The sequence below is a fragment of the Aquarana catesbeiana genome, linkage group LG11 (assembly GCF_042186555.1).
Source record: "Aquarana catesbeiana isolate 2022-GZ linkage group LG11, ASM4218655v1, whole genome shotgun sequence".
Taxonomy (NCBI): Eukaryota; Metazoa; Chordata; class Amphibia; order Anura; family Ranidae; genus Aquarana; species Aquarana catesbeiana.
This window is the reverse complement of record NC_133334.1, coordinates 173,959,546-173,974,059: the sequence shown is the minus strand read 5'-3', so window position 1 is coordinate 173,974,059 and position 14,514 is coordinate 173,959,546. Positions and strand designations below refer to the sequence as shown.

Here is a 14,514-nt window from a genome sequence, read left to right as displayed (position 1 = left end):
TTTTATGCATGTAAACTTTTTCTACAGCGCATACATATCCTCTGAAGACCCGATGGGGTCGACATGGGTCAGGACTATCCAAGCGCTTGACTATTTGTATAATTGTGTGTAGTTTTACATGCGCTCCTGCGCTTTTAAATATCTCCTGTACCACAACTCATGTTTTTTACTCTATTGTCAAATGTTTCAATAAAAATTATTCTTTTTAAATTGAGTGTCACCCCTATACGTTGCTTGCTGCCTAGAAAACCCCTTCCTCCTTTTCTGAATTATTCTGGGTGTGCAGCCACTTCCTTTTCTCAAGTGTTCCCTTCTTTTCAGGTTGAGTGGAGGATTAAGGTCAATATACAAGCCTTATGTTGAAACAGAATAACCTGAACAATGGTGTCACTTTACACAAAAACAACTGACAATGTTCAAACTGGTATTTTAAGAGACCGGGATATCAAGGCCTTTGATTAAAGAAAGTCCATGTCAAACAAGCCCCATTGTTTCAAGAAAAAGGTTACCTTTTCAATATCGTTGATTTAACGGGCCCCAGACAATGACAGAGACACTCAGTTAATTACACACCAGAAGGACACCATTCACAAGTTGAAACAGAACCGAGTGTATCTATCTCTCTCTCTCGCTCTCTATATATATATATCTATATCTAGATATATATAGATATATCTATATATATCTAGATATAGATATATATATCTATATATATATATATATATATATATATATATATATATATATATATATATATATATATATATCTATATCTATATATATATATATATATATAGATATATATATATAGAGATATATATATATATATATATATATATATATATATACACACACACGGTGGGGACGGAAAGTATTCAGACCCCCTTAAATTTTTTACTCTTTGTTATTTTGCAGCCATTTGCTAAAATCATTTAAGTTCATTTTTTTCCTCAATGTACACAGAGCACCCCATATTGACAGAAAAACAAAGAATTTTGACATTTTTGCAGATTTATTAAAAAAGAAAAACTGAAATATCACATGGTCCTAAGTATTCAGACCCCTTGCTGTGACACTCATATATTTAACTCAGGTGCTGTCCATTTCTTCTGGTCATCCTTGAGATGGTTCTACACCTTCATTTGAGTCCAGCTGTGTTTGATTATACTGATTGGACTTGATTAGGAAAGCCACACACCATTCTATATAAGACCTTACAGCTCACAGTGCATGTCAGAGCAAATGAGAATCATGAGGTTAAATGAACTGCCTAAAGAGCTCAGATACAGAATTGTGGCAAGGCACAGATCTGGCCAAGGTTACAAAAGAATTTCATGCTGCACTTGAGTTCCTAAGAGCACAGTGGCCTCTATAATCCTTAAATGGAAGATGTTTAGGACAGCCAGAACCCTTCCTGGAGCTGGCCGTCCGGCCAAACTGATTTATCGGGGGAGAAGAGCCTTGGTGAGAGAGGTAAAGAAGAAACCAAAGATCACTGTGGCTGAGCTCCAGAGATGCAGTCGGGAGATGGGAGAATGTTGTAGAAAGTCAACCATCACTGCAGCCCTCCACCAGTTGGGGCCTTATGGCAGAGTGGCCCGATGGAAGCCTCTCCTCAGTGCAAGACACATGAAAGCCCGCATGGAGTTTACTAAAAAAAAAACACCTGAAGGACTCCAAGATGGTGAGAAATAAGATTCTCTGGTCTCATGAGACCAAGATAGAACTTTTTGGCCTTAATTCTAAGCGGTATGTGTGGAGAAAACCAGGCACTGCTCATCACCTGTCCAATACAGTCCCAACAGTGAAGCATGGTGGTGGCAGCATCATTCGCTGTGTGTGTGGGGGGGGTCAGCTGCAGGGACAGGACGACTGGTTGCAATCGAAGGAAAGATGAATGCAGCCAAGTACAGGGATATCCTGGAAGAAAACCTTCTCCAGAGTGCTCAGGACCTCAGACTGGGCCGAAGGTTTACCTTCCAACAAGACAATGACCCTAAGCACACAACTAAAATATCGAAGGAGTGGCTTTGAGGAGGTGCAAGCAGGAATGGCAGAGGATCCCCAAATCCAGGTGTGAAAAACTTGTTGCATCTTTCCCAAAAAGACTCATGGCTGTATTAGATCAAAAGGGTGCTTCTACTAAATACTGAGCAAAGGGTCTAAATACTTAGGACCATGTGATATTTCAGTTTTTCATTTTTAATAAATCTGCAAAAATGTCAACAATTCTGTGTTTTTTTGTCAATATGGGGTGCCGTGTGTACATTAATGAGGAAAACAATGAACTTAAATGATTTTAGCAAATGGCTGCAATATAACAAAGAGTAAAAAAAAAAAAAAAAAAAAAAAAAAATTATATATATATATATATATATATATATATATATATATATATATATATATATATATATATATATATATATATATATATATATATATATAAATTTACTATGTTGCATTTTGTAAGAATCAATGTATAATGGAGTCATCCACATATTGGACAAAGGCTTGATGCCAGTCTTTAATGGTTAAAAGGTTGTGTTTTTTGATTCCATAGATCTCTGTCAATCTCAATATAGTTGTTTAAAATTCTTATAGCCAGCAAAATACACGAGATGTGGACAGTGGACAACCGGACATGAAGGCAAGCAATCACCATATTATCTTAACATGAAACATATTAAAATAATTTTATATTAATACTAGACATCATATTCTGATTACACTTTTACCATGATCACAGATGGGCAAGTAAGAATTAGGGCAGTTACCTCCCATATTTGGAACCAACCAATCACAAGATGGTAAACATGAGGAGAGGGAGGTAACCATCTAACAATTACATTGCACCCTAGAAAAAGAGACACACATGATTCAAGAGACCAAGGACCAAAGATCCACACGCTGACATACACTCGCTGGACGAACACAAGCTTGGTAATAAGTGACCACTCCCCATCTCGTTGGACATTGCTGTTAGGGCGAATCAAATATACATCCTTTCCTTTACACAGTGGTGAGATACTGATCAACTTTTTCTTCTCAAAATTATAGGAACCATATTTTACTGTTTATATTTTAATCTCATCAAGTACTGTGTGAAGGGTAGTTTAGTATTTAATAATTGTCCCACATTATTTGTCTTGCCGTGTGTGGGTGAAATTAAGATCAACCTCTATTGCAACTAATTTGGCTATTGTGGTCCCAGGGAAATGATTTATTGCCCAATCCAATCTGGTAGCCCTGTTAAATTAAGACTTCTTTCAAATTGATAATATCTAACTGTTGGCTCCGCAAGACATATTTTGACTTTCTTCTGGCTGGAGAAAGTCAGAAAATTGTGTTCCGAGCGGCTAGAGATATTGTATTTTTGAATTTAAGGTGCGGTTAATCACACCCTTTTTAACATAGTCGATTGGGTCTACCCTAGGGTTATTTGTCAAATATTAAGGAAAATGATTTTATTGTTGCATTTTATGTCTTTGGTAATGTGTATTAAATATTAATCACCAGAAATTCAGTTTTTGTATGAAGTTGTATGATTATACTTGTAAATTAATAAAATGTATTTACTTATTAATTTAATTGGGAGATATTTATACATTGGCAAGAATTCCCCATAGATTAACAAACTCAGGACATTTTGTGGTATGTTACCGATTGTCTGAACAAAGTTCAAATTTTTTTTAATTAATTACCGTAACTGGCTGGAGGCACTATAAATCCACTGTACTTATATTCAGACACTACCTTTTTATTTATAATTTACCATTCGCCAAAACACTCAATTCTATTTATTAAAATTCCCCATATTTATTATTCCATACCACACTCACAACAGCATGATGTCATAAGCCTAGGCTTTTTACCAGACAAGAAACAGGAAGTGGGCTGTATAAGGTATTTACTGGCAGAAAAAAAACGGATTTTTAAAACAGCTTACCTGTAAAATCCATTTCTTGGAGTACATCATGGGACACAGAGCACCATAATAATGACTATGTGGGTTATACGCTTACCTTTACTCCTAAACCCCAACGGGCCTGAGAAAGCTGCCTGCAACACGCTGTGGCCAAAAACAGTCTCCCTTTGAGAGCTAACATCCATCTGGTAAAACCTGGTGAACGTATGAACTGAGGACCAAGCGGCCGCTTTGCAAACCTGAGCCATAGACACCTGTTAGCGTACTGCCCATGATGCACTAATACCTCTAGTGGAGTGTGCTTTTAAATCCCAAGGTGGAACCCTGCGCTTTAAACCATACGCCTGGATAATAGTCTGGCGAATCCACCTGGATATAGTTGAACTTGTTGTCGGCTGTCCTCTCCTAGGACCTTCTGGCAAGACAAAAAAACAGTCAGTCTTCTGAAAGGGAGCTGACATTTTCAAGTAAACTTTGATTGCCCTCACCACATCCAGTGAGTGAAGCGATCTTTTCTCCCTAGTCTTAGGGTTTGGAAAAAAGGAAGGTAAAATAATATTCGGATTCAAATGAAATTTGGAAACCACCTTCGGTAGAAAATCCGGACAAGGGCGCATGACCACTCTGTCCTGATGAAGAATCAAAAAAGGTTCTTTTCAAGAAAGGGCGACCAATTCTGACACCCTTCTAGCCAATGTTCTAGCCACCAAAAAAAAACCTGATTTTCTGGTCAATAGAACAAAAGGAATATGCCTAATAGGTTCAAACGGTTGACTCTGTAAGGCTGACAGTACCAAATTTAGTTCCCAGGGACATAAAGGTGGTTTAACCGGCGGCCTCAGGTGTGTTACTCCCTTGACAAAGGTTCGCACCAAAGAATGGGATGCAATTGGTCTTTGGAAAAAAGACGATAAGGCCGAAATCTGTCCTTTAATTGTCCCTAAGGCCAGCTGCAAGTCTACTCCTGCTTGAAGAAAGGCAAGAACTCTTCCAATCGTGTACCTACGAGGTTTCCATTTCCTTTTCTCACACCAAGAAATGTATGACTTCCAGACTCTATAATAGATAGCTCTAGAAACTGACTTTCTAGCGTTTATCAAAGTAGACAAGACTGAACCCATAATACCACGGTCTTTCAATAGTCTGGTCTCAATAGCCAAGCCATCAATTCAGAAACTGTAAAGAAGGATGGAATATTGGACGGCATGGAAGGACCAATGGGTCCCCTACTGCCAACTTCACAATCTCTGAGTACCAGGATCTCCGGGGCCACTAGGATCACTGGCTTTTGTTCCTCTTGTATTCTGCGTAATAAGTGCGGCAGGATTTGGATCAGAGGGAAGGCATATATCAGAGAATACTGATCCCAAGGAACTACTAATGCGTCTGTCCTGACAGCAAGTGGATCCTTGGTCCTGGATACAAACCTGTCCAGCTTGGCATTGAATCTGGATGCCAGCAGATCCACATCTGGGGTCCCCCAGTGTTAGCAGATCTGTAGAAAAACCTCGGGATGCTGGGACCATTCCCCTGGCAACAACTTCTGGCGACTTAGGAAATCTGCCTGCCAGTTGTCCACCCCCGGGATAAACACTGGCGAAAGAAACGGTACATGTTTTTCTGCTCAAGTCAATATATGATTTACTTCTCTTTGGGTTGCCCAACTCCTGGTACCTCCCTCGTGGTTGATATATGCCACTACCCTGGAGTTGTCGGACTGGACTCTGACAGGCAGACCCCGCAATCTGGATGTCCAGAATTGCAGAGCCAGACGAGCTGCCCGAATCTCCAATAGATTGATGGGCAGGGTCCTTTCTGTCTGGGACCAGATTCCCTGGACAGACGCCTCCTCTAGGACTGCTCCCCAGCCGAGAAGACTGGCGTCTGTAGTTAAAACTTTCCAGGCTACTGGTGGGAAAGATTTCCCTTTTCTCAAATTGCTGGTTTTTAACCACCAAGAGAGGTTCCATAGTACCTGTGGAGATAGAACCATAGGTTGATCCAAGGTTCGAGACGACTTGTCCCAGGCTCTTAGAATACTGTTCTGGAACACTCTGGAGTGGAACTGTGCATATGGCACTGTGTTGAAGGACGATACCATCTTGCCCAGTAACCTCATGCACAGCCGAATAGAAGGTGTTAGTTCTTTTTTCACCTTCTGGACGAGTTCCACTATGGAGACGACCTTTAAGGGGGGCAGAAACACCTTTTCTTGGGCGGTGTCTAAGACCAGACACAGATACACCAAGGCCTGGGTCGGACAAAGAGCTGACTTGTCCACATTTAGAATCCAACCTAGGCGTTGTAAAAACCATACTGTTCTTGACACGTTTTGAACCAGTATGGGACGAGAGCAATCTCTTAGGAGAAGATCATCCAGATATCCTACTACGGAGACCTTCTGAGACCTTAGGGAAGCCAATACTGGGGCCAGAATCTTTGTGAAAACCCTGGGGGCTGTGGCCAGACCAAATGGCAATGCCACGAACTGGAAATGACTGCACTCTACTGCGAAGCGTAGGAACCTTTGATGTGGACCGAAGATCGGCACATGACCTTGATATCTATGGACGCTAGTCTCCCCTTCTCAGGGATTTTATTATTGAACGAACCGACTCCATACGGAAGGATCGGACGTCTACAAAGAGGTGGAGAGCCTTGAGGTCCAAAATGGGCCTTACTTCCCAATTTGGCTTCGGCACGGTGAATAGGTTTGAGTAAAACCCCTTGAATTTCTCCTCGTGCGGAACCTTTACAATTACTCCCTGCATCAGCAGATGCTGTAAAGCTAGGAATAGGTATCATCTTTTCTCTGGATCCGAGGGAACCCTTGAGTACAGAATCTGGTTTGGGGGGATTTCCCGGAACTCTATTCTGTAACCATCTTTTACAGTGGAAATGACCCATCTGTCTGGAACCAGTTCTTCCCAGGCATCTCCAAACAGCCGAAGCCTGCCCCCCACCCGTGAGAGCGGGGGGGGCCCCTTCACAAGGTAGACTTGAAGTTGGGCTTGGGTGGCTTTCGGGTCCAGGGTTTCTTCTGACCCTGGGGTCTTTTAAACCCAGACGGCTGCACTAGGTCCTGGAGCATTGGGAATTTTATAAGAGGGTTGCTTCCCCCTTTTTTTTTTTTTTTTTTTTTTAATAGGGAGTAGGGTACTCTTTCCTCTAGAGATCTTTTGGATATATTTATCCAGATCCTCGCCAAACAAGCGCTCTCCATGGAATGGAAAAGCTGCGAGTAGCCTTTTACATGGCGTCTCAGCAGACCAGTTCTTTAGCCACAAGACTCTGTGCATATGGATTGACAGTAACGCAAAACGAGACATCTGTTGGATTGAGTCCTTCAATGCGTCTACTGCAAAACATAAGGCATGAGGAATCTCCGACAATTCCTCGGCCAGATTCCTCCTGGCAAGGTAGGTTCCTTACCAACTTTTTAAAGCGATCTTTTAGGGATTGGCAAATCCCAATAGCTGCAACTGCTGGCTGAACTGCTGCACCAGCCACCAAAAAGGAGGCTTTTAATAAGGACTCTAGCTTTTTATCAGCCAGATCCTTAAATACCTGGGCATTATCCACTGGACAGGTTAAACTTTTATTCACTGAAGATATGGCAGCGTCCACCAAAGGTGTCCCCCATTTCTTCCTGAACTTCTCCTCCATAGGATATAGGATAGAAAACCTTTTTGGAGGTAAGTATATCCTGTCAGGGTGCTCCCAGTCCGCGTAAACCACCTGGTCCAGTAACGGATGCAAAGGGAACGCTTGGGAAATCTGCTGAGGTCGCAAAGATCTCAAAGTAGAGCAGATTCCTGAACCGGGGGTAACTTAAACCCAATTCGTACCATCTCAATTAGAGATTGGATAAACAGTTTTTGGGAATGGGAGGCTGAAATTGGCTCTTCCGAGCCGGAGGATTCTTCAGCCTCTCCTTCCTCCCGGTCTTTTATGACCACCTCTTCCAAATCCTCCGCCCATTCTGGTTCCAGATCACCTGGACCCATCTGGCTATAAGAGCCCTGGTGCTCTAGTGACTCTCCACTTGGCCCAGGCTCAGGGGAGGGAAATCTATTACGCTTCCTCCCCCCTGTGTTGCAGAGGCAATCATGCCAGCTATTTTGCCCTCAAGGCCCGCTAAGGCAGATGCCAAATCATCCTTTGGCTCAGCCAGGCCAGATGCCGCAGGTCTTTCGGGAGAAACTGAGGCTGCATCAGCATGGGGTTGGTCTCCTGTTTTTGAAGGAGGTACTCTTACCCCTGTGCTTGCCTTGTTCCCTATCCCTCGTTTTCTGGAAAACATTGCTTACACACGAGGAAGAAAAGGAGCACTCCCCACAAACTACAACCAGCCTTCAACCTGTCACAACTGTGTCCAAGACCTCCAGACTCAGGTGCCCACTACCGCTCTGTGCTGTCCATGTGCATGCCAGGAGCTCCAATCCTATAAGGCCTCAGCCTGAGAGTGAGCGTGCGCATCAGCGGCATGCCCACCGCATGGCGCATGCGCCGTCCTGATGCACGCGGCGCATCCATGACACGCACAGCAGCGGCACGCACACCAGGGGCGCGCACACACGCTGCCGGCGCGCATGGGCACACTCGCGCACGCCCGCCAAAAGCGCGCCATACCGCCCATCTGTATCCCAGACACATGTTTAAGGTTTACCAGCAGGTTTCAGAGGGAAATATATATATAAAAAATTCCCAAAGGGAGTACTCACCATCCCAAGCAACAGGGCCTGTCTTACCAGGCCCAATCTTCCCCCATCACGGAGGGTAGCACCTCTAAAGACCATCAAGGACCGGGTCCCCCATTTTTTGGGGTCCACACCTGGACCTGTAAAGCACCCTTTCTGGTTTCCTTGGGCAAGATTGACCAGGAATACCAATTTAACAGGGGTCCAGCGCCTATATAGGACACATTACAAGCAACACCTCGTTCTTGAACCGAGGTTCGGGTACCATCCACTTTAGCTTTTGTTAAGCCATCCGAATGGATCCTATTATAACGTCCTCAGTGGGACATCTTTGAAGAAATTTGAAGAGCTTCAACAGCCATGACCATCACCTTCAAGACACTGGCGAACAAAAAGAGGTACTTCCGGTATAGGAGGGGTTATATGGGAGGAACCGTCTTACTATTGGTTGCCAGTGTCCTATCACCTAAAGGTAAGCGTATAACCCACATAGTCATTATTATGGTGCTCTGTGTCCCGTGATGTACGATAAAGAAAAAATGTTTTACTATCCAAAGTTAAAACAACAAAGGCAGAAGATTTAATAGATGGAAAGTCGAAGAAATTATTGAAGGTCCGTTTAATGACCAGGCCATTTTTTGTGATACAGCACTGCGTCGCTTTAACTGACAATTGCGCAGTCATGCGATGTTGTACACAAACAAAATTTATGCCCTTTTTTTCCCACAAATGGAGCTTTCTTTTGGTGGTATTTGATCACCTCTGCGGTTTTTATTTTCTACGCTATAAACAAAAAAAGAGCGACAAAATTTTTTTTTCACTTTTTGCTATAATAAATATCCCCGAAAAAAAAAAAAAAAAATTCTTCACCAGTTTAGGCCAATATGTATTCTACATATTTTTGTTTAAAAAAAAAAAAATATATCGCAATAAGCATAAATTGATTGGTTTGCGCAAAAGTTATAGCGTCTACAAAAAACAGGGGATAGATTTATGGCATTTTTATTATAAAAAATTTTTTACTAGTAATGGCGGTGATCAGAAATTTTTAGCAGTACTGCGGCATTGCGCTGGACACTTTTGTGGGACCATTGACATTTATACAGCGATCAGAGCTAAAAATAGCCACCTATTACTGTATAAATGTCAGTGACAGGAAAGGGGTTAACACTAGGGGGTGATCAAGGGGTTAAATGTTCCCTAGGGAGGTGTTTCTAACTGTGGGGGGAGTGTAGTGACTGAAGGAGAGAGATCGCTGTTCCTGATCACTAGGAACAGCAGATCTCTCTCCACTCCCCTGTCAGAACAGGGATCTGTCTGTTTACATTGAGATCCCTGTTCTGGCTCTCTGAGGAGCGATCACGGGTCGCCAGCAGACATCGCCATGCGCATCGGCTCTGGCGTCGCGCCACGGGCACGCACGCGCCCCCTAGAGCTCCTAAAGCGGCCGACCTACACCTACGCCGATTCACGCAGCCGTGCCAACCTGCCGCAGTATGACGCCGGCTGGTCGGCAAGCGGTTAAGCTAGTCTGGAGTTCCGCCTTCAGGTTGCTGCATGTCCCTTTAAATGATTGGTAATTAGTAAATGCATCTTTGTTTTTATTTTTGTATGTTTTTGTTTTTATTATCATAAAATATGCTGCACAATTTGTAGTTTACATCTTATTTTTTCTTATAAGAAGTTAAAACTTATACTTTAACATATATTGTACTATACTGTATATCATATCATCTGATGGAATCATAAACAACTGTTGAGGGTTAAAACTTAAAAAAGCTTAAAAAAAAAAAAAAACAACTGCTCAGAAATACTCACTTGTCCAAGTGTCCTCCGTCATAAAGAACCCAAAGCAAACTCTACAATTACAAAACAAATCTTAAGTATACAAAGATTCAAATCACATTCCGCTAGCAGATAACTGGCAGAAGGAACACATTTTTGGAATAGAAATATCAAGCCTAAAGTACAACTAAAGGCAAAACTTTTTTTTTTAGTTTTGGACAGAGTGGAGATAGATTAAAACACGCCAGTTTTTATTAAAAAGTAACAGGGGAAATCTTCCAATGGGGACACTAGTTCTAGTGACCTGGGGGAATCCCAAGGGATTCCCTTAATTTGCAGGGATTTCCTCACTTCACTTTTTGGCAATGGGACAGGAAGTGAAGGGAAATCTCCCCAAAAAGAAAAAAATAAACTGACAGGGGTTATGACCCTCCCTTACTCTATCCAGGATGAAAGAAAAAAGTCTTGCCTATAGTTCTACTTTAAACTTACATCAGTGATTTTACTCTCAACAGTTAGTAAAAAGTGCTCGAAAAAGTTATTTCCTGTAATTTATTTAAAATAATTTTAAAGTGTATATTCACATTTTAGGCTTTCAATTCAAAAAGAACTGCAGAACTGAGGTTGTCACTAACACAAAAAAGCTTAGAAAGTATAAAAACAGTGATTTGAAAAAGGTTGGTAACCAGAAAAGCTTGGCAAGTGCCAATTTTCTCTCCTTATAGACAGAAATGTATACCTTTGCAGACTGGCTATACTGTAGGACAGTGGGAGACCACACAGACTTGGAACCTCTGAATGTGTTTACTAGACACTTGTCTACTGGGCACTTATACCCCCTTCCTGCCCAGGCCAATTTTCAGTTTTTAGTGTTGTCACATTTTGAATGACAAATGCAACACTGTACCCAAACAAAAATGTTATCATTTTTTTCACACAAATAGAACTTTCATTTGGTGATATTTAATCACCACTGGGTTATTTATTTCGTGCTAAATAAACAAAGACCGAAAATTGTGAAAAAAAAATTTTTTTCATAGTTTATCAAATTTTGCAAACAGGTCATTTTTCTCCTTCATGGATGATGAGGCTGCACTGATAGGCTGCACTGATGAGGCGGAACTGGTGGGCATTGATAGGCGGCACTGATAGGTGACACTGATGAGGAGGCACATATGGGCATTGATTTGCAGAACTGATTGGCAGCAGTGGTAGGAACAGATTGGCAGCACTGGCGGGCCCGGTTGGGACTGCACTGACTGCAAAAAGTTTGGACCCGAACACCGCACTCTACACACCCGAACTTTAAAAATCAAAAGGCCTCAATGTTGAATGCTTATATGCAAGTTATTAGCCATAAAAAGGATATGGGGGCCTGGGTACTGCCCTGGGGGACATGTATCAATGCACTTTAAAAAAAAAAAATTGTTTTTAAAGGAGCAGTGATTTTAATAATGCTTAAAGTGACAATAAAAATGAAAAATTCCTTTAAATATAGTGCCTAGGGGCCCCCTATAGTCTGCCTGTAAAGTGGCACATCTGTACCATGTATAGAACATGCTTCAGCAAAAATGGCATTTCTAAAGAAAAAAAATGCATTTAAATGTACCTCATGGCTGCAAGCTTCTGCCCGCAATGCGAAAAAGAAATAAAAAAAAAAAGGGGGTCCCATCCCAGTATATACCAGGCCCTTTGGGGGTGATCTCACATCATTTTTTTATTTTGGCGTGGGGTCCCCCCCCCCAAAGTCCCCACTGGACCCTCATTAAAGCATGCAGCCTGGCAGGCCAGGAGAAAAGGGGGGGGACAAGTGAGCGACCCCCCTCCTGAACCATACCCGACCACATGCCCTCAACATGGGGGGGGTGGGTGCTCTGCCCCCCCTCCCCAAAGCACCTTGTCCCCATGTTGATAGGGACAAGGGCCTCTCCCCGGCAACCCTGGGCTGTGGGGGTGGTCTGCAGGCAGCAGGCTTATCAGAACCTGCAAGCCCCCTTTAACTGCTTTCACCATGCAAGGCTTTATTGTGATGGTTATAAAGTGAGTATTGTTACTAGCGTGTGATGGAATAAAAAGTGTTTTTAAAGAGGATGTAAGCCCTCACATATACCCAGTGAAGTGAACAGCCTCAGATGATACAAAGGAATGAAACAAATCTCCCTACATACGTTTTACATGCATTTCTGCTGTCTTCAGCTTTATATAGGTTCAAATCCCAACCACGTCACTACCTGCCTGGAGTTTGCAGGTTTCCTCCCACACTCCAAAAGACATGCTGGTAGGTTAATTGGATCCTGTCTAAATGATCCCTAGTATGAATGTGAGTTAGGGACCTTAGATTGTAAGCTCCTTGAGGGTAGGGACTGATGTGAAGGTACAATGTATATGTAAAGCGCTGCGTAAATTGACAGCGCTATATAAGTACCTGAAATAAAAATTAAAAAAATATACTATTTAGAAAGTGCAGATCGTATGAGGAGATTTTCTATTCCTGTTCAGCACTGCAGTGAAGCCTGGGCATACAGCCAAGACAGCTGATTGGAGGAAAGGCACACATCCCCTCTCCTCATAGGTAGAGACTTACAGAACTGTTCGTTGAATAGTTCAGCACTCTGCTAATCTATTTATAGAATCCTTCACAACACAAAACTCCGTCTGGTTTTATATCATATGTCGGAGAACTTGTCAGAAGTTAGGCTGATAACAGGTGAATATTTATTTTTAGGACACTACAGCATTGAGATAATTGATTGTTATACACATTTTAAAAAGGAAGTGTGTTGGGGTGCTGGCAACTATTTACTAATATTATCTTTTGCATATATATATTATTTTTTGCATACATATTTTTTTGCACATAGCAGCTAGAGCTGTACAATTGAGAATCACATTTTTTTTTGCTTAGAATAAAAAGATCACGATTCTCTCACGATTCTCGCGACAAAAACAAATACAAAAAAAAGTGGGCTAACTTTACTGGTTATTTTTTTTTTTAATTAAATATTTTTTTTGGAAAATACAGTGTGACATAAAATATTGCAACAACCACCATTTTATTCTCTAGGTTCTCTACTAAAAAATATATATATATATATATATATATATATATATATATATATATATATATATATATATATATATATATGTTTGGGGGGTTCTAAGTCATTTTCTAGCAAAAAAAAATGATTTTAACTTGAAACCAACAAATGTCAGAAAAAGGTTTTGTGTTTAAGTGGTTAAACTTAATTCATTTACACAGAAAGTCTATTCCATTGACAAAATGTTACAATGTTTAGACTTTGTTCAACTGCTAAAGAATGCTCTGATTCTTGGCAGACTGCCCGTTTTTTATCTTCCTTTCTTTTGAGGGCTGTGGCTTCAGAAGAGCAGAGAGAATTCTTTGCATAGCAAGAAACGTGAAACACTTATCAAGATCACAACGGGGAAAAAAATCACGATAACGATTCCTGATGATTAATAGTAGCAGCTCACAAGATTGTAACAAAAATAGATTTGTTATATTATTCTTCCCCCGCTGAATTACAGCCTGAAATACATGTTTTTTTGCAAAGCAACAAAGACTAAGGAACTCTATAAACAGGTCAGAGACAGAGCTGTGGAGTAGACATCCCAAACATTAAACATTCAATGGAACATCATTAAATCCATTTTATTAAAATGGAAAAATACAGCACCACTACAAGCCTAACAAGAGAAAGTTGCCCACTAAAACTCAGTATGGGCAAGAAGGGCATTAATCAAAGATGCAACAAAAACAAAAAATTCACAGCAGAGATGGGTTTATCTGTCCATACAACCACTTTAAGCCATACACTTTACAGAGTGGGGCTTCGTGGAAGAGTGCCCAGAAAAAAGTCATTGCTAAGACCCCTTTCACACTGCTGACGTACCGTAATTTTAGCGGCACTATTCGGCCGCTAGCGGGGCGGTTTTAACCCCCTGCTAGTGGCCGAAAAGGGGTTAAATCCGGCCGCAAAACGCCGCCGGAGCGTTTCAATGGGGACCAGCGGTGAGTTCACCGCTCCAAAGAAGCTGCTGGCAGGACTTTTTCTGACGCCCTGCCAGCGCATCACTCCAGTGTGA

General features: G+C 41.6%; 1 protein-coding gene across 1 annotated transcript in view; it reads right to left on the bottom strand.

Annotated features, from left to right (window-relative positions):
- Positions 1-14,514, bottom strand: part of MEN1 (menin 1) — a 560,267-nt gene that overhangs the window by 210,119 nt on the left and 335,634 nt on the right. The window contains exon 5 of the mRNA XM_073605053.1: positions 10,444-10,484. Within this exon, the coding sequence (XP_073461154.1) occupies positions 10,444-10,484 (41 nt within the window). The remainder of the gene's footprint in view (positions 1-10,443; positions 10,485-14,514) is intronic.